Source organism: Heterocephalus glaber, unplaced genomic scaffold (assembly GCF_053883595.1).
Source record: "Heterocephalus glaber isolate CG9 unplaced genomic scaffold, H.glaber_assembly_v1.0 deba00001610, whole genome shotgun sequence".
Taxonomy (NCBI): domain Eukaryota; kingdom Metazoa; phylum Chordata; class Mammalia; order Rodentia; family Bathyergidae; genus Heterocephalus; species Heterocephalus glaber.
Genome location: NW_028258381.1, coordinates 36,693,004 through 36,717,330, shown reverse-complemented (window position 1 = coordinate 36,717,330; position 24,327 = coordinate 36,693,004). Strand labels below are relative to the sequence as shown.

The 24,327-nt window shown below is 37.4% G+C and overlaps 1 protein-coding gene across 1 annotated transcript in view; it reads left to right on the top strand.

Annotated features, from left to right (window-relative positions):
- The window catches only part of Sdk1 (sidekick cell adhesion molecule 1), an 827,695-nt gene that overhangs the window by 307,225 nt on the left and 496,143 nt on the right, over positions 1–24,327 (top strand). Inside the window, 1 exon segment of the mRNA XM_087195944.1 lies at positions 11,018–11,177. Coding sequence (XP_087052070.1) covers positions 11,018–11,177 — 160 coding nt within the window.

Sequence of the window (24,327 nt, the reverse complement as noted above, 5' to 3'; positions counted from 1 at the left end):
TATTTAAATTATATGTTTCATATCTTTGGCAAAAGTTTACTTTTTAAATTGAGATCTTTTTTTTTCCTGTAGGGCTGATGATTTGAAGTTACCTAAGTATCAGATTCCAAGTGTTAATTTTGCATTTTTGTGGCAAGCACACCTATTTTGTGTGGCTCTCGCTGCCTTTTTCGCAGCTTTGCACAATGTCTCATCAGTATCTCAGGCTTAACGTGGGTGGACTTCGAGCTGTGTTCTCTGACCCTGCTTTTTCCATAATCATCCCTGCTGCAGGAAATGATGGTGAGGTCTTTCTAGTTTCTCTGGCCGGAAACCTTGGCATTGTTATTCTTTCTTCTTTCTCTCACACTTCATGTCTGACAGTGTGTTGGTACTGCCTTTACTATGTTCCTCGAGCCTGAAGACCTCCTGCCTGTCTCACTGCCAGAGCTCACCAAGTCACCATCATCTCTCAGCGGTTAAAGCAGCAGCTGCCCCCAGCCCCCCCATGTGGTCTCCCAGCTTCAGCCCTCCCTGCCTAATCCCAGCATCAGGGCGTGCTCAGTGATTAGTGAACCCTTAAAAACTTAAGTCAGGCATACTGCCCTTTTGCTCAAAATTCTCCATTGGCTTCTAGTGTCATTTATAAAATCCAGATTCCCCATAGCCTCTCCTTCTTACCTTTGCAGCCTGTTCTCCTCCTGCCATCCCCTTCACTCACACTGCTCACCACACTGGTTCTCTGCTGTTTGTCATAGAACATAACAGACTCATGTGCACCTCAGGCCCCTTGCACTGGCTTTCCAGCTGCCTGGTTTCCCACCTGCGTGGATCCCTTCATCAGCCCCTCCTATGTCTTACTCAGAGGACACCTTCTCAGTGAGGCCTCTTCTTCAGTTAAGATTTCTATTCCTCTCCAAAATCTTCTTTTCCTCTTGTCATATATATAGTAACATCATCATTCTCTTATATGCAGGTGTTTCTCTTATTCTTCCATAAATATTCCTGAAAGCTTCCATGTTCTGTAAAACTGTACACTAATAACAACTTATGAGGAAAGTCCTGTTGGCCAGACCATTGAAAACCTATGGACTTTTGCAATCACAACACATAACAAGTACTTGTAGTAGCATTCTGTATTTATTTTTTGTTTTGATACAAAGAGAGAAGCCTTCATACTTACTCATCTGCACTTGCAGTTTCTCTTGAGTAGTGTAATGTAGTGGAAAGGGCTGTGGTTCTTGAAGTGCTTAAACCAGCTACTACTTGCACCAAACGAAGAAGTGACCTTTTAATTTTCATTTTTAGTTCTGTTGTTACTGGAGCTGCTAACTGTTTATTTATAATTCTAAGGCTTACTCTTTAATAAATGATAAAGGCTTGTTTATGATGATGTTGTAACATTAATATTCTGGGGAAAAATCACATATAAATCAGTGCAACCTCCATGTTATACTAGTTATCATTTCCCTCTTTATCAATCACATATGAGGTAATTTGTATAAAATAAATGTAGGCTTTAGCCTGACAGTTCTATATATTTCCTTATTTGTTTACTGTTTATCTCCTTGAATTAGAAGATAGTTACGTGAAGGTGTGATTTTTACTGTTGTTTTTTTTTTAATTCACATTTGTATTCCAAGGTCATAGAATTCCTAGTTGGTATTTAATAAATATTTGTTGAATGAAAAAATAATCAAATCAATATTTAGAGTTCTCTAGACTTCTGAAGTAATTGAAAATAGGAACACCTGTTTTTCTTTAAATTGAACAACTTCTTTGTCTTAATAGTTATTGACATTTAAGGCTGTAGCCTGATTTATGTGTGTTATTTAGAAAGCCGAAAGTAAATGTGTTCTGGATGAAGTTCAAGATTCAACGTTCTGTAGGAAGATGCAATTTTGTTCTGTGGCAAGATGTTTTAATAGAAGCCAGCCGGTGTATTGTGCTTCTCCTCCAGGCACGGTCATGAGCATTTTGTGCACAGTAACTAATTCAATCCCTTTGATACCTCTAGCACCAAGTTTTTCCGGGTGTGGGCCAGGGACATTTGGCAGCCCTGAGACCCTTTACCAGGAGAGGCCACAAAGTCAGAAGCATTTTATAGTAGTACAAGGAACTTTTTGCTTCTTCCCTGTTTGGGATTTTATTGATGATGTAAAAGCAATCATGAGAAAACTTCTGGCACTTGAGTATGTACCAAGACAGTGATGCCAGACTACACTGGTTGATCTGTTTCTTCCGTATCAGAAACCTGTGTTTTTTAAAAAAAATCCAGCTCCTTTAAAACTATCCTTGACAAAGTCATAAAAGTTGCTACTTATATTTTGAATCTAATAAATGTCTTTTTAATATTCTGTGTCCAAATGCCGGTTTTGTAAAAAAACCTTCTATTGCATACAAAAATATAATAGTTGCTTTGAGGCAAAGCCCTTGTGAGGTTATCTGAGCTGGCAGTCAAATGGGTGCCTTTTTCTTTGTACTTTATTTTTACTTGAAGTAGTGACTGACAGATGAACTATCATAATTTAGACTTAGGAATTTGGCAGCATCTTCTTTTTTTTTTTGTACTGGGGATCAAACTCAGGATCTTGCGCTTGCGAGGCAGGAGGCGGCACCACTGAGCTAAATCTCTGGCCTCAGCATTTTCTTGAAAATGAATGAAATCTGTTTCTTGGGTGAAGGGGGTGGGAACTGACAATATTTTTGGCTAATGATAACCATCAGAATCCTACGTAAAAATTAGAATTTTAGAAATTTTGTATGTGGCACTCTGAGGTTCACATTTCCCTAATATATAAGGATTTCTCTGATGTGTTAAGAAGCTGTACTAACATGTGATATTTCTTAAATTGTGTAATGAAAACGTGGCAACATTTGAAAGATCTGCAAAACTCAGTGATCCAATAAAGTTGTATATATAAAAGATCAAATACAACATAGATCAAAGTAGTTTAATGTAACAGAGTGCCAAAGTTTCTTTGGTAAGGTTTCAGATTCCACATTAGAACTCACCTTTACGAAACTGACACGCAATTTTGGTATAGTGTCAACAAGAATATTCAGTTATTTGAAAAGGCTATTAAATTTCTTCTCATGTTTCCAACTACACGTCTGGGAGGCTGTATTTTATCCATGTCCTTCAACTGAAAACAGCATGTTGCCAAAACTAAATGCAGAGGTTATGTGTGAGAATCAAATTGTCATTGAAAAAATGTGAAACAGTGCCACTCATGAGAATATTTTGTTTTGTTTTACATGTTTCATAAAGATATCTTTTTGGTTAATATATAAGGTCTTTAATATTACTGTTTTTAAGTGAATGAATCAATATTTTGAAACTTCAGAATTTAACCTTCTAGTATGATACATAATGGAAAGAACTCACTTAAATAAGAATTAAGGGTTCTTCCTTAATTTTTTAACATAAAAGTTTCAACGGAACCCAGAATGGGGAAGGTTTAAGTACTACTGCTCTTGAAGAAGTTGGTTTTATTATTTTGTTGAGTGGGAAACCCAGATATAGGAGGGCAAGTGGGTCGCCCAAGATTGCAGAACTGTTAAGTGGTAGAGCTGGGATTGAAGCCCACATTTTCAGAGCTCTTGCTCTAAACTACCTTCCCATAGGAGTTCTCCTTGAGAAACCCTAATGGTTTGTAACTTTGCTGAAATCAACAGGTTTTGTCTGATTGAACCGAGATGTCCCTGTGAATTTCTTTTGCCTGTGATTGCCTTGGCCTAAAGAAATCTTCACCAGTTTCGTGTCTCCTAAAGCCTCAGATTTTCTCTCAGTATATGCGTGGCATAAACTAACTAGCAGACATCTAAGCAGAGAAAAATAAATTATATTTGAAGAGGTTTTTTTTGGCACTTTTGGCCTTTTATTAAACAGAGTTAGACTTTTAAGATTATTTCAAAGAATCTTTGAAAGAAATATTATGGTATGTTTAAGAATAATATCGGTTATTTTTGATAACATTCCTCTTATTTCTTTGGTCATAGTTTCTTAGTATAAACCATACAAATAATAATTCAGCACACTTCTACTTTGAAGTAAAATATCAGAGAGCTAGAAGCTTATTTTAGTTTGGAGAAATAGGAAAATGCTTTTATCCTACTGTCTGTTCTTATTATTAATTTATGTGCTGAAATAGATTAGTGCAGTGCTGCAAGAAACCAGTACATAAATACAACCATTTATGTTTCTACCATCAGCTTCCACTGTAGATTAATCTCGTTGAAAGTTTGAATGGTTTCTTGTGAATATTGGAAAGCCAGGTTTGTCCCATGAGTTCCCTTAAATACACTGTTAATTCACATTGATTTCAGAGAAAACGGAGATAATCAGTTTGACTTCCCCACTGACTAAATGCCACCACAAACTGTTCCCAGTACTGTTTAATGGAAATCTTAGGATCCCTCCCACTTTTTCAGTTTCTATGTGCATAGATTCAAACACCAAGAGGATTCCATAGGTCAACTACTCAGAGAAACCCACACTTGTTAGTCAAACTTCTGAGAACAAAAGAATGACTTATGGTGAGATCCAGGAATATTTAAACTTTAATCAACAAACTTTAATCTGCTTTGCCCCTTCTTATTATGGTCCCCTCCAGAGAACAGGGAGACAGACTGGAAACAAGGGTGGACAATCTTACCTTTTAGTACTTGGTCTCACAGTGTGCTGATGTATCCTGGCACCTGTATCCCCAAATTCTGTCTCAGACCAAGGTAGCCATCATCAGTGCCCCTACGAGGCCACTTCTGGTCCTTAGTGGTTTTTCCTGGGTCTTTCAGGGGATAGGAAGGTAGAAACTCTCTGCAATGCTGCTCCCCTGTCAAAGCCAAACCAAGTACAAACAGAAAGAAAGCTGGTTCTCAGAAGTCAACTTCTTAGTTGGGATCTAAGAGCATTTGTCAGAAAAGAAATTCTCATTTGTAACAAAGGATGGTACAGGGGACAGTTCTTTAACAAGGCTTCAAGAGCTATTGAAAGCTGCTGTAGCTGAAGCAGCACAAAGGGGTGCATCTGTGCCTGCTATGTAAGACCTTGGAGCCCCAGGCCTCTGCAGCTGTTTGTCAGTTGCCCTCAGCTCTCTGGGGCTCACACCCCTCCAGTTCCTGCCCTAATTGAGATGTGGGGACCTCCGCCTGTGGGAGGTCCTCAGAACACTGACTTCATACCCATTGCCTCTCCTCAGTGTTTATCTTGGCCTGTTTTACAGCCCATTTTGTAGACTGTGAGTTCATCAGTTAGGGCCAGCTCTTTGCCCAGTGGCCAGGAGAGCTAGTGAGTGTGTGAGGAGCTAGTGTGGGCCTCAGCCTTAGGCCTTCTCTTCCGCGTGAAGATCTGTATGACCAGGAAGGTGGGGTGGAGGCGTTTTCACACTGGTCACAGACCCTGCAGGCCACTGAGGGAGAATATCTCTGTGTAGGTGCCAGTTCACGGCCTGTTGGAAATGTTTGAGAGACATAGTTGACATTTGCAAAACACCTTTTGTGTTTTGTGATTATAATACATTAGGTTTTTAATTGTTTGGAATCAGATCAGTTTATTTATAGATACGTTTTACCCCGAGTTTCTGATACTCACTTATTTTTAGTAGGTGGTAGTGGAAGTATATAAAGTGACTTATGGGAAGTTTAGTGAAAAAATTTTTTTTTATCTGCAGACTATATTCTACTATATTTGAAAGTCTCTTAGTCTCTGACAAACTAGGAGAAGCCTGGGAATTGGCTATGATGATGGAACTGACTCCTTACTGGAGGGCTAATTATCAATTATCTAGTTTGAGAATGACTGCATACCACTGAGTTACCGTTCCCCCATTTCACCCTTAACCACCAGAGGGTTTATATGGTGGTCACAGAAACTGAAGGTTGAATTGCCTCGTCCTAAAGCGTCATCACCCAGAACAGGAAGACCCTCTTACAGCACCATACTGATATCTGCATATTTAGCTACAGTAGAATGTATCTAGCAATATATTTAAATTTTACCTCAGAAATACATTTGAAATGTGTAATTGTTTTCTTTAAGAAGATTAATATTACTATTATGAAGAAAGTACATTATACTGTGAGATTAAATTCCTGGTTTCAATAGGGATACGTAATGAACTGCTGGCAGCTGAAATTGGAATGATTACATTTACCAGAATGGGATGTTCTATCCAAATTTTTTAGAATAGTTGCTCACAAATGATACATTATGCCCTGTACTTTTGTTCTCAACGGAATTTGAAAAATAGAACTTTCTGTTAGTGGTAAATTCATAAGCTTAGTTCATGAAAATGTTTGAATTTGATATAAAAGAAGTTTTGAAAGGAAGATTAGTGGTTTGAACCTAAAGATTAGTCACTCTGGGAAATTTAGCTGTGGCAAAAGCAGAGTTCAGTAATGAAAGGTCCTGCTCTGGCCGATTGCCCATTCATGTTGTGATTCCCGATCCTCCCTGCTGGAGTTTCTTCACCTGATGGATGGTGCTGATGGTGGCCGGGGGGGGGGTGGGGGCGCTTAATAAATTACATCATCACTTTGCCAGAACACGTGGGATTTGTCTGCTCAGACCTCCCCTGGTTTGTGGTACAGTTGATTCCTCTAAGTGGAAGTTGATCATTATTATTTCATTATTCATTATTGCATTAAAATAGAGAAGAAAAAGGCAAGTTACTGAGTAAATGGCAGTTGTTTTAGTTGAAGTTGTCATCAGCATGCACAAGAATACCTTAAAGTTTGATGTTCTTGGTACCTTGTAGTTGCTTCCTAGCCCTTCTGCCATTAAAGGATTTCAATAGATTCTCAGTTTTCCATTGTGGAACAGATCATTCAAATCCACAGGAAGTTCCTCCTTTCTCAAGTGAGAGAAGCTGGACCACAAGAAAGGCTCACCCTCAGATTCTTATGCTTCTCTACACCACATGGAAAGTGCTTCAACTCTTGTACATGGATCAGGTACCCTTTTTTGGTTGAGCAGATTATCATTGCATTAGACAGGTAAAACAAATCTATTTCCATGCTATCTGAGAACCTTAAAAGTCCATTTAGGGAAGTGACTTCATCATAAAATTATGTTGTCTTGAGAGAACGTTAAATCTATTCTTATCCTTTGGATAGACTTTATGTATGTATTATCCAGGTAAATGAGACCCTCTTTTGTAAATGATTTATGTTCCATTTAAAAGTATGTGAAAATAGAAATTTCACAGTTTTCTTTGGTAATTCATTCTAGGGTTTTAGAATTTCATTGGGAGAATACAGAAGTATTTAATACTTTCCATATGTTTTCTTTCAGGAAAGGGGGATCTATTATTATTTAAAACACAGACACACACCTCTTAGAGAGCATTAAGTGAACCATTGGCTTTTCCCCAGGTAAAATTTGATAATTACCTTGGATGTAATTCAGTCATCCCCTTTTCCCCCTTATGGATATTTTCAGGCTTTTTTGTGTCCCATATAATGTATGTAAAGATCAAATGGTTTTGAGGGAGTCTGTGCACACTTGAATACTAATTCATCTTTCTTTTCCTCTCTCCAAAGCTTTTGTTTTGATATCTTTATGCTCTCTTTAAGTTTCCAGATCTTTGGGGTGTCTTTTAGTGGTAAATAGTTCCAAGCTCAGAGAGGTAACTGTTATTCTCTGTATTGACTAATCTATTAAAATATTTGAGATGAAGATTTTAATTTAGATTTTGAAATTCTAGAGCCTTGACAATGTTTATCTTCTTTTCTTCTATAGTAAATGACAGCATCTGTGCTCACCATGATTCTGTGGTTTAGATCATGTGACATTTGATTGCAAACTGTAAGAAAATATTCTATATGAAGTTTTTTCCTGCAAGATTATAGTACTCAGCATGATAATTTTGTACATCACATAAGTATGTTAACTATGAATTCTATGAAGAGTGGAATTGTTATATCATTTAAATTGAAAACCATTATATAATACATTAAATTGATGTGCTATCAATTGAAAAACCAAATTCAAATTCTTGAGCTATCTTGAAGCTTTTTCCTTTCAAAGAGATATATTTTTATGACTTATGTGTATAGGACACTGGAACAATATCAAGTGGCATTTCTTTTTCTGTTGTTAAAGAGAGTCCAAATGGCAGGACATTAATAAAGCCGGCAGCTCAGTAAATCCCAAGGTATCAAAGCTATACCCATTGCAATTCAGCTTTATTACACTGCTTAGATCATAAGAGTGGATGATTTTAGCTGAAGTACATGGCAGAAAGGGAAATTGGATACTCAGTTGATAATCAAAACCTAAGAATGCACTTGAAATGCAGCTTAGAGTATGTCATGTGCCACAGAAGCAGGTGGAACTCTCACAATAGGACCTGGATTAGTGGGTCCTCCTCGACTGAGTGGCACATTTCATTATAGCACCTAACACTTGAGTGTTTATCTTCTGTGTCAGACCTAGACCATAATCTTTTAAGGGATCACAACTGTGTCTTATTCTTTGTATCCTCAGTGCTCATTATAGGGTCTGGCACAATCAAGGTGTGTTTTATTGACCAGAAAATCATGCAGGCCAGAGACCTAAGATTCGTTTGGACACCCCCTTCCTCATTATCCTAGTAGCTAATCCATCATTGAATCTCTTTTACTACTGAAATATTGTTTTAAAATTGCCCATTCTTCACCATCTCTTCTACAATCCCTACGGTTGGCTGTTGCCAGTCTACCTCTGTGTCACCTTGTAGAGCATTTTATCTGGATCACTGTGGTGAGCTCCAAACTGATCTCCAACTATTCCAGTCCCCATTTAGCTTCTCCATGTTATAGCTAGAATGACCTTGAGCTACACAGTCTCTTGACTGCAGGTCTTTTGTAGGAGGAGCTACTCACTGCCATGGTATTGACATTACTTTTGACTATGGTGTATTAACAGGGTAATAATATCATCTGTCGCTCACACAAGGACACTTTCTACGTGAAGTGGATGTTGCTAATACATGTGCAGGATGGCATGCGCTTGCCCTGCAGAAACTGAGTCCTGCATACCCTGCTTCATTCACTCACTCTGCACTTGCAGTAAGGCTTGTTTTTCAGTCTTTTGTATTTCCCAAGGTTACGTACCATGTTTGTTCCCTCAACTGGTCCTGAGTGTTGCCTGAGACTCTGACTCCTACTTGCATTCAATCTCACTGACTAGGTTAAATTGCTTTACTGTAGGATTTTACTGCACAAATACAATTTAACATTTTCTAGTTAAGTGAAACCTAGTAATTTTAGTTGCTATTCAATCTATACTGATCATGATAGAATATAGTGATAAACAGAAAGACAAACTCTATGCAGTTGTCCTTTGGTATCTGCTAGGGGCTGGTCCAGGACCTTCTTGTAAATACCAAATCCACAAATGTTCAAACTATTCACATCCTCTCATTCATATTAAATCATATATAGATTAGGTATAATACCTAATACAATGTAAATACTGTGTAAACAATTGTTATCCTGTATTGTTTAAGGAATTATAAGAAAAAATGTCTGCACATGTTTAGCACACAGTTTTTTTCTTCTTCAGTACTGGGGCTTGAACCAAAGGCTTCTGCACCAAGCTACTTCCTCTTCTCTTTTTCTTTTTATTATGAGACAAGGTTTTCCTGTGTTGCCTGGACTGGGCTTGAGCTTACAATCCTCCTACTTTAGCCTCCCACAGTGCTTGGATTACAGGTGTGCACCACCATGCCCAGTCCAGACCAGGCATCTTTTTCCTGAGGATTTTTTTATCCTTGATTGGTTTAGTCTGCAGAGGTGGAAGCTGTGGGTATGGTAGGACTGAATATATATTTAAATTCTATATACTATATTTGGTATTAGTGTAGGTACAACAGTTTCCTGTGCAACTACATTTTTACCATAGTTTCAATTCTTAGTACTGTTATACTATTTAATGTTTAGTTTGTTAAAGATTTAGTAATGTGACTTAAAGTCTAGATTAGTAACTTCACTAATAAGTTATAAAAATTTTGAAGGTAGATATGAGTTCTTGAGAAAATTCCACTATTGAGAATTTTGTCACATTGAGAATCATGATAGGTAGAAATTTGGGGTTCTGGAGCCAGATTATCTGGATTTAAATAATGACTTTAGTCCCAGCTGGTATCTGTGAGATTCATCCATGTTATTGTGTGTAGAACAGTAGGTTCAGTCTCATTGCTGTATAGTATTCTCTTGTGCACTATGTGAATATGCCGTAAGTTTTCTGGTTTATATCCCATTGAAAGTGAATAAAAGAGACTGTGCAGGGCCAGGGATTTAGCTCAATGGTTTCGCCACCTGCTGCGCAAGCTCAAGGACCCGAGTTTGATCCCTGGTACCAAAAAAAAAAAAAATTGTGTGTGTGTGTGTGTGTGTGTGTAGAGAAAGCTAGATTGTAAGTCATGTTATTTTTGTACATATTAATCTTGCTTATCCTAGTCATTTTAAAAAAAAATTGAAGGTTACATGAAGAAATTTCTCTTTCATAGCCTTGATTGTTGCTTTGAACAACATTGATTGCAACTTTGAAAATAGATTGCCTACTTAAAACCAATAGCTTATGTGAGCAGATAATACCTAGCATATCCCTTTGATAAGTGGTATTAATTATAAATAGAAGGAACTTGTATGAACATGTCAGATGCTTTCAAATGGTGGTATCATTGAGCTTTTGGACATTTGAAATATTATCTGGGCTGTTACATGTTTCTAGTGGGTCAGGGACTATTTATTATTTAATTGACCAAATAGCCATCATTTCTACTTTGTAAAATTAGATCTATTTATTTATTTATTTTTTGCTTAAATTCTTTTATTGGTTCATTTTAGGTATACAATACATTTACATTTATCATTGGGTACTTGTACCTGTACATGATGTATCTTGGTTCTTATTTTTTCTCCATTCCCTGTGTTCCCTTCACCCCCTCCACCAAAATTAGATCTATTTAAACAATTCATTTGTGAATCCATTGCTTGTTATTTTCATGCATACTTCATTCAGTTTTTGTTCCTCTCTCTTTTAATATCTCAGATGATGTTGCACCCTATTTTAAAACGGAGCCGGGCCTGCCACAGATTCACCTGGAAGGGAATCGCCTGGTCCTCACCTGCCTTGCTGAAGGGAGCTGGCCTTTGGAATTCAAATGGATGCACAATGACAGTGAGCTCACCACCTACAGCAGCGAATATAAGTAATTGATTGCTTGAAAATCAGATTCCATTTCAGGTTTATGTGTTTAGAACACTTGCCTTCCTTGGTGTAAAAACAATAGCACAAGAGATGAAGATACTGGGTTGGATTTCTAGTGTATTAAGGATTAAAGGACTAGATTTGAATGTGTAATTAGAGTGTGATTTACCATTCTGATAATAGCTTGCATTTTCCTGCCTTGTGTCAGGAGTTGTTCCCACCCTGCCACGCTGTGGACTTGATGAGCAGCAGGGGAGCACCACAAGAAGGCGGAGCCCAGAGGCAGAGGTCCAGAGCAGAGCTGGAGATCAGGGTGAATCTGAGATGTGGCTCCTCGAAGGAAGCAGCCCCTGTACTGCCTCTTAAGCTTCAGTTCTTACAAGGACTTGAGAGCTTCTCAGATGTGTGTGGTTAACCATCATTCTCTCTAAGAATTGTTAGGTTGGATGGTGTTGTTGTGATGTGAATGGCGAGGTAGTCATGCTGGCAAAGTCCAAGAGGCTCCAAAGTCAGCAAAAATTGCAATATTACCCTCATATTTTAGTGAACTAAGGAGAAATTGCCTGTGTGGAGGTTCAGCCAACTCTATATGGGGAATAGCCCACACCTCCATCTACATCAGAATATGGTCCATGTTCCACATTCAGCCTGCCCAGAATGTGTGTTTAAAAAGTATATGTGCTAGGGCCGATGATTTAGCTCAGTGGTTCCACCACCTGCCTCAAAACCGCAAGGTTCCGAGTTCGATCTCCGGTACCAAAAAAACCAGAAGTGTATGTGCACTTTTTCACAGATTGCCAGCATTTGACAGTTCTAAGCTTTCTTATAAAACTCTTATTTCCTGGTCCCTCTAGACTTTGTGGAGACCTGGTCACCCTGGTCTGCAGCCAGCACATGAACAGTGGCTAAGCAGTTCTGCCCCACAGGGCCTTGTTTTCAGTTGCCCTCTGGCCCTGCTCTTCCTGTCACCGCACACTCCCACCACGATCTGCTTTTGGGGAGCAATTTTTCACAATAATTTAGAGCACATTAGAATCAAATAGTAATAGGGTGGAATCCCAGCTTCACTACCTATTAGCATTGTTGTGGCCCTGGTTAGTTTCTGAGTGTTCTCCCTTAGATCAGAATGATGGAGCTGGTCACACCTCATTTGTGGTGTTATAAACTCCATTATATGTAAAGCGGCATGTTTTCTGGCACATAAGTAAGCTAATGAATCCTAAGAAACATTTCTCAGAGTTATTATTTGAAATTATGGAATTTGGTTTGTTAAAAATGTAAAAGTAAAAAACAAAAGAGCAAACTAAAAACAAGCACCATGTGTGAGTAATGGGCTTTGATGGTAGGTGACTTGGGCTCAAGTATTTGCTACTCCACTCACTTTCTCTGTGACTTTGGGGAAGTGAATAATTTTTGTCTCACTTTTCTCATCTGTAAAGTGAGTATAATAAAGTCCACATCATGTGGCTGTCATACAGATTAAATGATATAATGCTCTGTATGCCCAAGGAAGAAAGGACGGTGGGGTTTCAAAAGGACCAGGTTGTTCTTCCTAGTGAAAAGAAGTAGTCATGCAAATAATCTGTCACAGGGGCCTTTAAAGTTGAGTACCTGGCATGGATGGTGGAAAAGGAATTGTTTTCAAGATCTTCAATTTCCTTATTTATATTTTTTCAAACCAAACTGCCTAAGAACATGTCTTTTGGCTAGGCACCATGCCAGTTGTCTGTTCTTGTGCCCATTTAGTAATTTTTGCCAGTTGACAGAGAAAAGGCACATATGTCCCTCAAGAGCCTTCCTGTGGGATATGCTTTGGGAGCACAAGAGTGAAAAAGAACAAGATCGAAGTTCTGTTAGTGTTCCTTTTCTTAAAAGTGGCTAAGATAGGAATCAAAGGATTATATTATTAGCATTCCATTGGTTATATATAACAGTTGTATAACAGTTTTATTTTAAATGCTTAAATGTACTCTGTTATTTTTATATATGCAACTTGTTCAACTTAGACAAAAAAAGTTTGGTCTTAACATAAAAATGCATGAAGCAGTGTTTTGTTTTGCACTGCTCCTTCCACTAGTAAGTTTACCTGTTCATATGAAATATGCCATGATACTCCTAAAGAAGACAAAACATTTTTGGTTACACTGAAGCAAGGCAGGGGAAGCAACTCATTATAGATGGGCCATTAAAATAACATAGCTACTTCATTACTGTTTCACTGGAAACACAAGAAGAAATGGCTCGTTCTGAAGCAAGAATGGTTTGGGGTAGATGTAATGAATTTTATTCTGTTCACTGCAGGCCTCAAACACTGAGATATAGGTATCAAGAATCGATCATAGTTTGTCACTATTTTTTCAAGATATAAAACCTGTCCAAAAATCTCATGCTATTTTTTCAAATTACTCCTTCATCTGCTTCCTTCCAATAAGCACGTTCAGTTGTGATATGTTAACTTTCACTAGACCTTTCTGAGTCTCAAATTGGAAAACATGGATATTTCATGAAAATGGTACCTTGTTTCCTGAGAGTAAGCTTCTATTTCTATTCTATTCTAAGCTTCTATTTCTATTATTTAGTACCAGTTATAGAAATATTAACTGTATCAAAAATAATATGTCTTTGCCTTTTCCAGCTTTGACTAAAAAACAACATTCTTTTTGCTGCTTATGTTGCGAACTCTGGTGGATTTCAGTGAGTTTCAAATGTTATATTTCATACTGATAGTAAGATCTGCATTAAGCAAAGGTGAATACATCAGCAAATGAATAATGGTGCAATTAAACCAACTTTATGTAGGTACTGTAAGTGGGTTTTTATGTGTGTATGTCATCTCCCTCATACCCTGAAACATTTATTGAAGCCAGGCATGGTGGCGCACGCCTGTAATCCCAGCACTTGGGAGGCTGAGGTGGGAGGATCACTGCAAATTCGAGGCCAGCCTGGACTACACAGTGAGTTCAAAGCCAGCCTGGATTACATAGCGAGACCCTGTCTCAAGAAACAAACAAAACATTACCAATTATTTCCTACTCTGGGTGAGGATCTATTATATTTATTGTCAGTGTTTATGAGAGAGAGAGAGAGAGAGAGAGAAAGAGAATGACTATGCTTACACCAAGAATCCCTTAAAGCTAGCACACAATATCTTCTAACAGTAGGAATAATTGGATACCGTAAACCACTAACAGTTTTATAATTTTCTTATAAGACCTGTCTCTGTGGCTTAATTCTATAATGTACTATAGCAGCAGAAATTTGATGAATGTTTATTGATTTATTACAGTAAAAATAGGAATGGTTAAGGCAAAAATTATTTTGTTATGTTTTATCAAAAAGCAAAAATTCACAGTATCAATAAAATTATGAAATGCCTGGGAATAACTTTTATAGAGAATAGAACCTATGTGAAGTAATTTTTCACAAAGCTTCACCAAGAAATACAAAAGAGGACCCCAGATAGGAAATCTAAGCATTCTACAAATATCATTTCCTGTAAAATTTTTGTAGAAGTTTATCCTATTATTAGTTGGTCTTTTATTAAACCTCTCAATAGAATACTTTAATAAAAAGTCAATCAGAATTTTTTTTGTGGATAATTTGAGGAAATTCTTCTAAAACTCATCCAGAACTATAAGCAGAAAAGAATACCAACAAAATTTTAAAACATTAAGTCTCTAATGAGGAATTTTCCTTTCTAGACATTAAGAGATATTAGAGTTCTACAAAAATTAATAATAAAATTGTATGTAATCAAGTAAACAGTCAAACTAATGAAGTCAATCTTTGGATACAGCATTCAAAATAGGTCCCTATTTTAGACAAAACAAAATAAGTTTCAGAACCATTGAAAAAATTAAATTTAAAAATGGAAACATAGGAAAACAGAGTATTTGAACGATCTGCAAATATACCAGGACAAAGTATAAAAACATTGAAAACTTTATAAAAAAATCACAAAATTTTGCAATGTCTGTATGCTTAAATAATCCTCACAAAGTAAAACAATCTACATATGGTCCTATTATTTCTCCTTCCTTTCTATCCTATTATGGCTGTGTCTAGATGTTCCCCCAAAGCCTCATGCAGTCATAGTTGGGCTTTTTTCAGAGGTGCCTGAATCTAGAGTGTGTGATTGATTCATGATGTAATGCTAAGATTAAGGATTAAAGGTAGGTGATTACTATATCAGTCCACTGATTGGTTTGACCTCGCCTAATCCCGGTAGCCTAGATACAGTATAAGGGACAGAAAGAGGCTTGTCTTGTCCCTTGTTGCTTTGCTACCTTCGGTCCTCCATGAACTGTTGCCCCTCTGCCATGTGCCACCCTGCCTTGGGGCCAGCTGATTATGGACTGAACCCTCTACAAACTATGAGCCAAATAAACCTTTCCCCCTTTAACTTTGGGTGTTAGGTATTTTGTCTCAGCAAGAAGAGAAAAGTAATTAAGACACATTGTATTCTGGTTATGCTTTACTTTCAGCCACCACTCAGCTGCTCTAATTAGCTTGCTGGTGGGATGACCCAACTCTTTATCTCTGCTTTTGGTTACCTTGCTTTTGTTAGGCAATGTATATTATTGCAACTGATTTTGGAAATACTAAGTAAAACCTCCATGAATTCCCTCTTTGACCCCCACCATGTGGCAACAAGCCTAGTGTTCTAGAGTATTCCATCTAGGTTCATTTACGGCAAAGTAGTAACTCCTTTCTTGGAGCTACACTGGGATGCAGTGCAGGAAGTGACCAGAACAAATTACTGATTCAGGGTTTCTGACCCCCTATCTTTATCACCTGTTTAAAATGCTTCTCCCTGAAAACATAGGCAACTCATCCAAAAGAGCCTCAGGTTGAGAAACACAAATAATTCCCTAAGATAGGGGATGGTCAGACCTTGATTCCTTAGTTACGGCAATGGTTGAACATGTGTATCTTGGAGAAGAGTGCCCCAAACTATGCCATGCTATTCTCAATTCCATTGTCCTATTGGTGTGTCTCCTTCTAGGTAGTGCAGTGTATAGTATTAGTGGATCCCCTGGTCAAGTGTCTCTTTTCTTACCTTCTTCCATAAGTAAAATGAGTCCCTGTGTTAGCTTTTTATGGCTGTGATGAAATACCTGAGATACAACTTAAAGGAGGAGAGGTTTATTTTGCTCCTGTTCTCACTGGTTTCAGTCCAAAGTCAGCTGACTCCAAGGCAGAAATGTCATGGTGGAAGGGGGTAGCAGAGGTAAGCTACTCACTTCATGGCAGCCCAGAAACATAGAGAGAGGGAGAAAGAGTCAGAGAGTTAAGTGCTGGGGACAAGATATAGTCCCCAAGTCATGCTCCTGTGACATACTTCCTTCAACTGGGCCCCACTTCTTAAATCTTATCACCTCTCAATAATGCCATACTATAAATATTGCCAAACTATAAATGTATCAGTGGGTTGATTCATCACTGAAGTTAGAGCCATCATGATCCAATCACTCCTAATGTTTTTATCTCTGAATACAAGAGCTTTCTGTAGGACATGTTAGAGCTAAACCATAACAGTCCCTGATCTGAGGCGATGCTGTGCAAGGTGTCATGCTTATAGATTATCGTATAAATTCCCAGATTTGTAGCTTTATCAGTGAATAAAAATGGTAAATCCATGTCCAAAGCAGATACTGAGTTTAATAAGTATGAATCATTGCATGCTTTCCTGTCAGAAGGGTCACGTATGATCATACAATCAAGAGGCCCATTTGGGAAAGAGTGCCATGATGAGGCTTCAGCCTTAATCTCTGCTGCTGGAGGGTTTGGCATTGAACAGCATACATGCCACATTAGCTTTGCTGAGAAGTCAGTGCTGTTGGACCCATTCACAGCCTTGGCCTTGCCAATTTAGTTAGTTTCCTATGTCCTGTTTCATTAGTTGCCAAGAAATCTAGATGACATCCCCATTTGCATCATTCTGTCTTGGTAGTTAGTGAATATCTCATCTGAAGTGAACATTCTCTAGTGTTATGAAAATACCTATATTTTATACCTGTCTCTATTGAGTGATCTATCAACTCATGAGTTTTTGTTTCTGAATATATAGTCGTGCTTCTCCAGGCTGGCTTTTCTGTCAACCAGCCCTGCCCAAGTGTCTCTTTCTGTTCATTCTCAAGACATTCCTTCCCCAAACCTCTCTCTGTTCAAAGTGAATGATCAAATGTACTGCTTGTGGATCTGACTACTTAAGAGGACATGTCATCATTATGGTTTTTTTGTCACTATTAGGCTATCATGTGGCATCTTCATTTTCAGCATTGAGATTACTTATGTATAAACCCAGGCCCAGGTTCTTAACTATTCTATCCATTGGTAAGGCCCAAGTGTAGTTAAGGAAGCAGCCTTACTCTTAGATAGGATTATATGTGTTTGATAAAAATTCCCTGGTAATGATTATTTCCAGTTGCTTGTTTTTCTAAGACCCATGATCAGGCTTTTGGTTTATAGTAAGTTCATGGGGAGTTGCTTTTCAGTGTATGTAGTTCTCTGGTTCAGAAGACATAATCTTGTTCTAGCAACTTAAGGGTTTGTACCTGACTTTCCCTTTGGGATTACTAGAGATGCCCACAATATCTTTATGGACAACAGATATCTCTGGAAGCATCAGATATGCTGAGATATATGCTCAAGGGGGAGGGCATCTTCCAGAACTGCAGTCTAATCCAATTGCTGAGTTCTCTCTCACTCTGAGCCACACTAAGAACCAGAGCCTGGGCTAAGGTAGAGTAACAGGAATCAAATTTACACTCTGATCTGAAACAACTATAATAAACACTATATGAAAGAATTGTTCTTAATTTATAGATATCAGGCAGCAAATGATTATGACCCCTGTCATTGCCCCAGCTTACTACCTTGAGAGAACTTCTGCGCGTAGCACAGAAAAGAATCTAGGTTGGATGTAGGGGACTCCCTGAGTTGAAGAGAGCTGAGAACATGGAAAGATAGAGGGAGTTAAATTTCTCAGGGTATAGTATTAGAAAGGTATATACTGCATAGAGAAAGAACTCTGGAGTTATCTTGAGGATCCTCCCTTTAAGTATTTGACAGAATATTCGTTAGCACATTTGTACAATGCAACTACCCAACAACAGGAAGAGAATTACTCAAGAACAATTAGAGGTGGTAGTTCCCTGTGCTGACACTGGAATGGGCAGTTTGCCTGTCCTCACTGGCCAAACTGAAAGGCCTCATAATTTATGAGGCTATTCGATAGAGTAAGAATTGTCTTGAGTATATGTTGGAGAAATATTAGTCCTAAAGTAAGCAGTGCTCTGTTCCTGGATAACAAGTCTTAAAAGGCAGGACCTCCCAAAATATCAAATTTTTCCCAAGTATCTTCACAATATCAGAGACCAAATCTCAAAAATATTTGATATTTTTAAACAAAGTCTTTGTAAATAGGGAAGTGTGGAGGGGGTGATGGGAGGGCAGAGGAATGGGGAAAAAATAAGAACCAAGATACATCTTGTAAAGGTATAAGATCCCAATGATGAATGTAACTATTGTATACCTAAAATGTATCAATAAACTAAATGAAAACAACAACAACAAAAAGAATATAAATATTGCTTACAAAATAGAGGAAAAATATATTTGATAAACAATAGTATTTCCAAAAATATTCTGCATTCAACAAGGTAAAATTCATTGTTTAGAATCCAATCAAAGATTATCAGGCCTATAAAACAGGAAAACATGACCTATAATGAGGAGGAAGATCAGTAGACTGAAACCAAGCTGGAACTGTCTCAGATTTTAGAATTAGTAGAATAAGACAATGGAGCTATTATGACTGTGTTACATGTGATCAAAGTTAAGTAGATATAAAAGGTATTGAAAAGGCAGAAACCAAATTTCTAAAGATAAAAAAAAAAACCCACTATTAATATCTGACATGAGAAAGCACTAGTTTGGGCTATCAGATTAGGCATTGCAAAAGAAAATACTGATTGTTTAATAGATAGTTAAAGATACCACAATAGAACTATCTAAAACAAAACACTGAAAATAGAAAAAAAAACAAAAACAACAAAAAGAGCATTACATTAAGTAGTCTAATTTATATGTTATTGGAATCCCCAAAGGACCCAAACTGGATGATGAAGTGCCACATGCTGTGTGGCTTCCTGAAGCAGAGGTGGGAGAATTACCATGAGTTTGAGGCCAACTGAGGCTACATGAGAAATTCAAGCCCAGCCTGAACTATATAGTGAGAGCTTTTCTCAATCAATCAATCAGCAAGTAAACAATGCAAAAATTTTCCAAGTTTCTTGAAAATTCCAGAGCCACAAAGCAACAAATTACAAATACTGGCATTACTAGCCAGTGGAATAAGGCAAGAAAAGTCAATTTTTATATAAAATTAAGTAAGATTGTATTTTCAAATGACATGATCATCTAAATAGAAATTTTGATATCCATTAAAAAGCTGATAATAATGAATTGAACAATGTACAGGGTACAAGATCAGTATATAAAAATCAACTGTATTTCTGTTTACAATCTGAAAATTCACACACACAAACACACATATGTATTTTAACAATTGGCCTGTAACTGTGGGTTCCCTGGTTGAAAATATATATTTTTAAATTGTATCTGTGTTGAATATGTACAGATTTTTTTCTTATTCTCTAAGCAATGCAGTGTAACTATTCACATAGCTTTTATACTGTATTAGGTATTGCAAGTACTCTACAGTGATTTTAAGTACAGGGGAGGATGTACATGGGCTTTATGCAAATACTGTGCCACTTATATAAAGAACTTGAGCATTTGCAGATTTGGGTGTCTTGGGGGTCCTGGAACCAATATCCTACACATTCCAAGGTCATCTGTATGTATGTGTGTGTGTATATTACATAAAAAATATACATATAGCATCAAAAATCCAAAATACCTAGATAAATCTGGCAAGGGATGTGCAAGATCTTTACACTGAAAACCTCAAACACTGTTAGGAGAAATAAAAGACTTTAGTGTATAGATAATATATTGTTATATCTAAACATATACACATGTTGTTTTTTTCCAGGTTTGTCCTTGGAACATTTAGGCTTGAGGATTGATGTTCTGGCACCTATCTCTCAATGAAAATTCATCTCTAAACCACAAGGAACATCCCCGTACATGTTGTTTGCTTTTATTGTTTTGATATTTCAAGTTTCTACTTATTGAGAATAGGATTTATTTAGTTGAGAGCTCTTTCATTGTTTCTTTAAACACTCCAACTGATTGTGACCCTGTGTTACTGTTTTTATCATTGCTGAGACAATATACCTGACACCCAAAGTTAAGGGGGTAAAGGTTTATTTCGCTTACAGTCTGTAGAGGTTTCAGTCCATAATTGGCTAGCTCCAAGGCAGGGTGACAGAAGGGAAACAATTAGTGGTGGTGGAGTACAGCAAAAACAACAAGGGAAGGAGGAGGGGCCTTTAACTGTGTCTTTCTGCCCCTTTTATCTTATCCAGACTACTTAGAACAGGTAGCACTCACACCCTCTGTCATAGTGCCCTTGATCTTAGCATTGCACGATGAATCAATTCCAGAAAAAGCTCCACCTATGTCGGCATGAGGCTTTGGGGGTGACAATAAGACATAAGCCATAACAGACTTTTTTTTTCACTTAAATTCTTTTATTGCTACATTTTAGTATATGTGCTGCCAAAGTGAGCACTATTGGTACATTTTAGGTATATAGTATGTTTACATTTATCATTGGATGCTTGTACCTGTACATGATTATCTTGGTTCTTATTTTTTCCCCATTACTGTGTGCCCTTCACCCCCTTCACCCTTCCCTGTTTACAGACTTTGTTTCCATTTTTTTTTCCTCATAATTTTTCCTTTCCCTTCTTTCCTTCCCCCTTCCCCTCCCAATTCCCCTACACCTTTGGAACTTTTCTTCCTATTTCAAATTATCAATTATTTGTTTTAGCCGTTTTAATCCTTATTTACACTTTCAGTTTCTCACACTAGAGAAACTATTTGGTATTTACACGTGTGTCCTATTTATTTCACTTAAGAGTATGACCTCAGTATGGATCTATTTAGCTATGTTTCTCTAGTTTCTCATTCTTTGTGGCTGAGTAGTACTCCATTTTATTAAAAAAAATCACATCTTCTTTATCCAGTTTCCAGTTGATGGGCACTTGGGCTGTTTCCAAGCTTTAGCTATTATGAGCTGTGCCACTATAAACATGGGTGCACATATGTCACTGTGGCATGATTCTTTTAATTCTTTTGGGAAGATCCCCAGCAGGGGAATATCGGGGTCAAATGGGACCTCTAGTCCTAGTTCTTTGAGGAATCTCCATACTGATTTCCACAGTGGTTGCACCAGTCTGCACTCCCACCAACAATGGAGAAGGGTTCCTTTCTCCCCACAGCCTCACCAGCATTTGTTATTGGTTGATTTCTTGATAGCAGCCATTCTTTCTGGAGTGAGGTGGAATCTCAGTGTTGTTTTCATCTGCATCTCTCCAGTGACCAGTGATGTTGAACATTTTTGCATATGTTTATTTGCTGCTTTTACTTCTTTGTCTGAGAAATGTCTGTTCATTTCAGATGCCCATTTTTGAATTGGGCCTTTGAATTTGGGGGGGTCTGATTTTTTTCAGTTCTTTATATATTCTAGATAGTAGTTCTTTGTCTGAGGCACAGCTGCTAAAAATTTTTTTCCGTATTGTAGGTTGTCTCATAGATCTGTTGGTGGTTTCTCTTGCAGTGCAGAAGCTTTTCAATAAGATGAAATCCCAGTTGTTGATTCTTTCTGCTAGTTCCCGTGCTACTGAGGTTTTGTTCATAAAGTCTTTTCCTATGCCGATGTCTTCAAGAGTTCTACCTAACTTATCTTCCAGGAAGTTTAGTGTTTCTGTTTTAATATTTAGATCTTTAATCCACTTCAATCTTAGTTTAGTGCATGGTGATAGGTATGGGTCTAGTTTTACTCTTCGGCAGGTTGAAATCCAGTTTTTCCAACACCATTTATTAAATAGGCTATCTTTCCTCCAATGAGGGTAGTTGGCTCCTTTGTCAAAGATGAGGTGGCTGAGTATGTCTAGAGTTGTTTCTGTATCTTCTAATCTATTTCACTGATCCTCAGGTCTGTTCTTTTGCAAGTACCATGCTGTTTTTATCCCAGTGGCTTTGTAGTATAGTTTCAAGTTGGGGATTGTGATACCCCTTCCATGTCTCTGATGCCCAGAATTGCTTTTGCTATTGTAGGTCTCTTCTGGTTCCAAATGAATTTTTGGATTGTTTTCTCTAGTCCTGTGAAGTATATTTTTGGAATTTCATTTGGCATTGCATTAAATCTATATAGCAGTTTTGGAAGTATGACCATTTTCGCTATATTGGTTCTTCCTACCCAGGAGCAAAGGATGTCTTTCCATTTTCTTATATCCTCTTTGATCTCTTTTTTCTGAGTGCTGTAGTTTTCAGTGTAGAGGTCTTTTGCTTTCTTTGTTAGATTGATTCCTAGATACTTCATTTTTTTTGATGCTATTGTAAAAGGAATTGTTTCCCTAATTTCTCTCTCAGTGAGTCTGCTATTTGTGTATAAGAAGGCTTTTGTTTTTTGAGTGTTGACCTTGTATCCAACTACTCTACTGAATCTGTCAATTAAGTCTAGAAGACTTGGTGGAGTTTTTTGGGTCTTCTGTGTAAAGTATCATATCGTCAGCGATAATGAGAATTTAACTTCTTCCTTTCCTATCTTTATTCCTTTTATTCCTTTCTCTTTTCTAGTTGCTGAAGCCATAACAGACTCTTATCTGCTTCTTCCTGAAAAAGGCTAATTCCCCTCATTAATTTCTACTAGTGTATCCTCCACTGGTTCTTTCTCTGTGATGTGCCAAATTTCCAACAACAGGTTGTCTTTCACTCAGTTGAACTAGTTTTGCCCATTCTAGCTAAAATAAGTAGAATCCTATATAGTCCTAGCTGTTTAACTTGATTGTTTCTTTTATCATAACCAACACATAAAAGGAAAACTGAAACATAAAACTTACAATCTAATTTTGGCTTTTCATCTATATCACATACTATGGTTAAAATTATAATACCTGAAATTTACAGAATGAACTTCACATTTCTATGGCATCAAATTCTTTTTTCTATCTATAAGGAAGGGAAAAATAAACTTTGGAAATAATAAGTGGGTGCACTGTTGTGCTCTTACCACAAGTTGAAGTAACTGGCATTGACTTTGAGGCCTATATGGTATGAACTTGTGCTGTCTTATTTGGTTTAAACCTCCAATCTTAATATGGCATAACTTTGTGTCTGTCTATCTCCCACGATATTGTATATTGCTTGTGTTGTATATGGCTTTAGTTTGACTGTGTTTTCCGTCTAGGTAGTCATAGCAGATATTGTTTCTGCAGAATCTCTGAAGCAGTCTTAGCATCAGGCTTTTTAAAGTTCTTATTGGGGATAATCAATCCCCTTTGCTTCTTCTGCCTCAGAATCATTGTGGAATCTGAGTGAAAGGGTTTAGCTAGTTTCCAAACTTACCTGTGGATGGTTCATTGTTGACAGATGCTTCCAAATAGACAAGTCTCTGTGTCTCTGATCCATTCAAGCTTGTATTGCAATGTGCTATCCTTTGGGCCATCCCTACTGTCTTGATGAACATTTTTATCTCCATACTAAGTGACATGGGCCTTCATACCTCATTCTTTGATATGATGATCCCAAACTTCTCTTTTTATCTGTAGAGAATCTGGCAGTATAAAGAATTAAGTAATCAGAGATGAAATAAAAGATTTTAACCATAAAACATCGATGTCCTCTTTCCCAAAGGTTTTCTAACATTTGGTTCTTACTGACTTGAAAGAGCATTTAATCCTACTAATACTAGAGTCACAGACTAGTTCTAGTCATGTGCCTGGTTTCACTAAATGTAAATTTTGCCTTTTTTGCCCATGACTTGATAGGGAGAAAGGGGAATGAATTAAGAATGAAAGGGCCACAAAAATTGTTTATGGCAGAGGAAATCACATAAACCAGAATCTCGGATAGAGAGTTATAGGGACATTTTAACATCACCTCTTGAATTTTGATTCTAACTATTAAGATAAAATTTAAATATAGTTATTAATGATATAGTGTTGGTAAGAAGC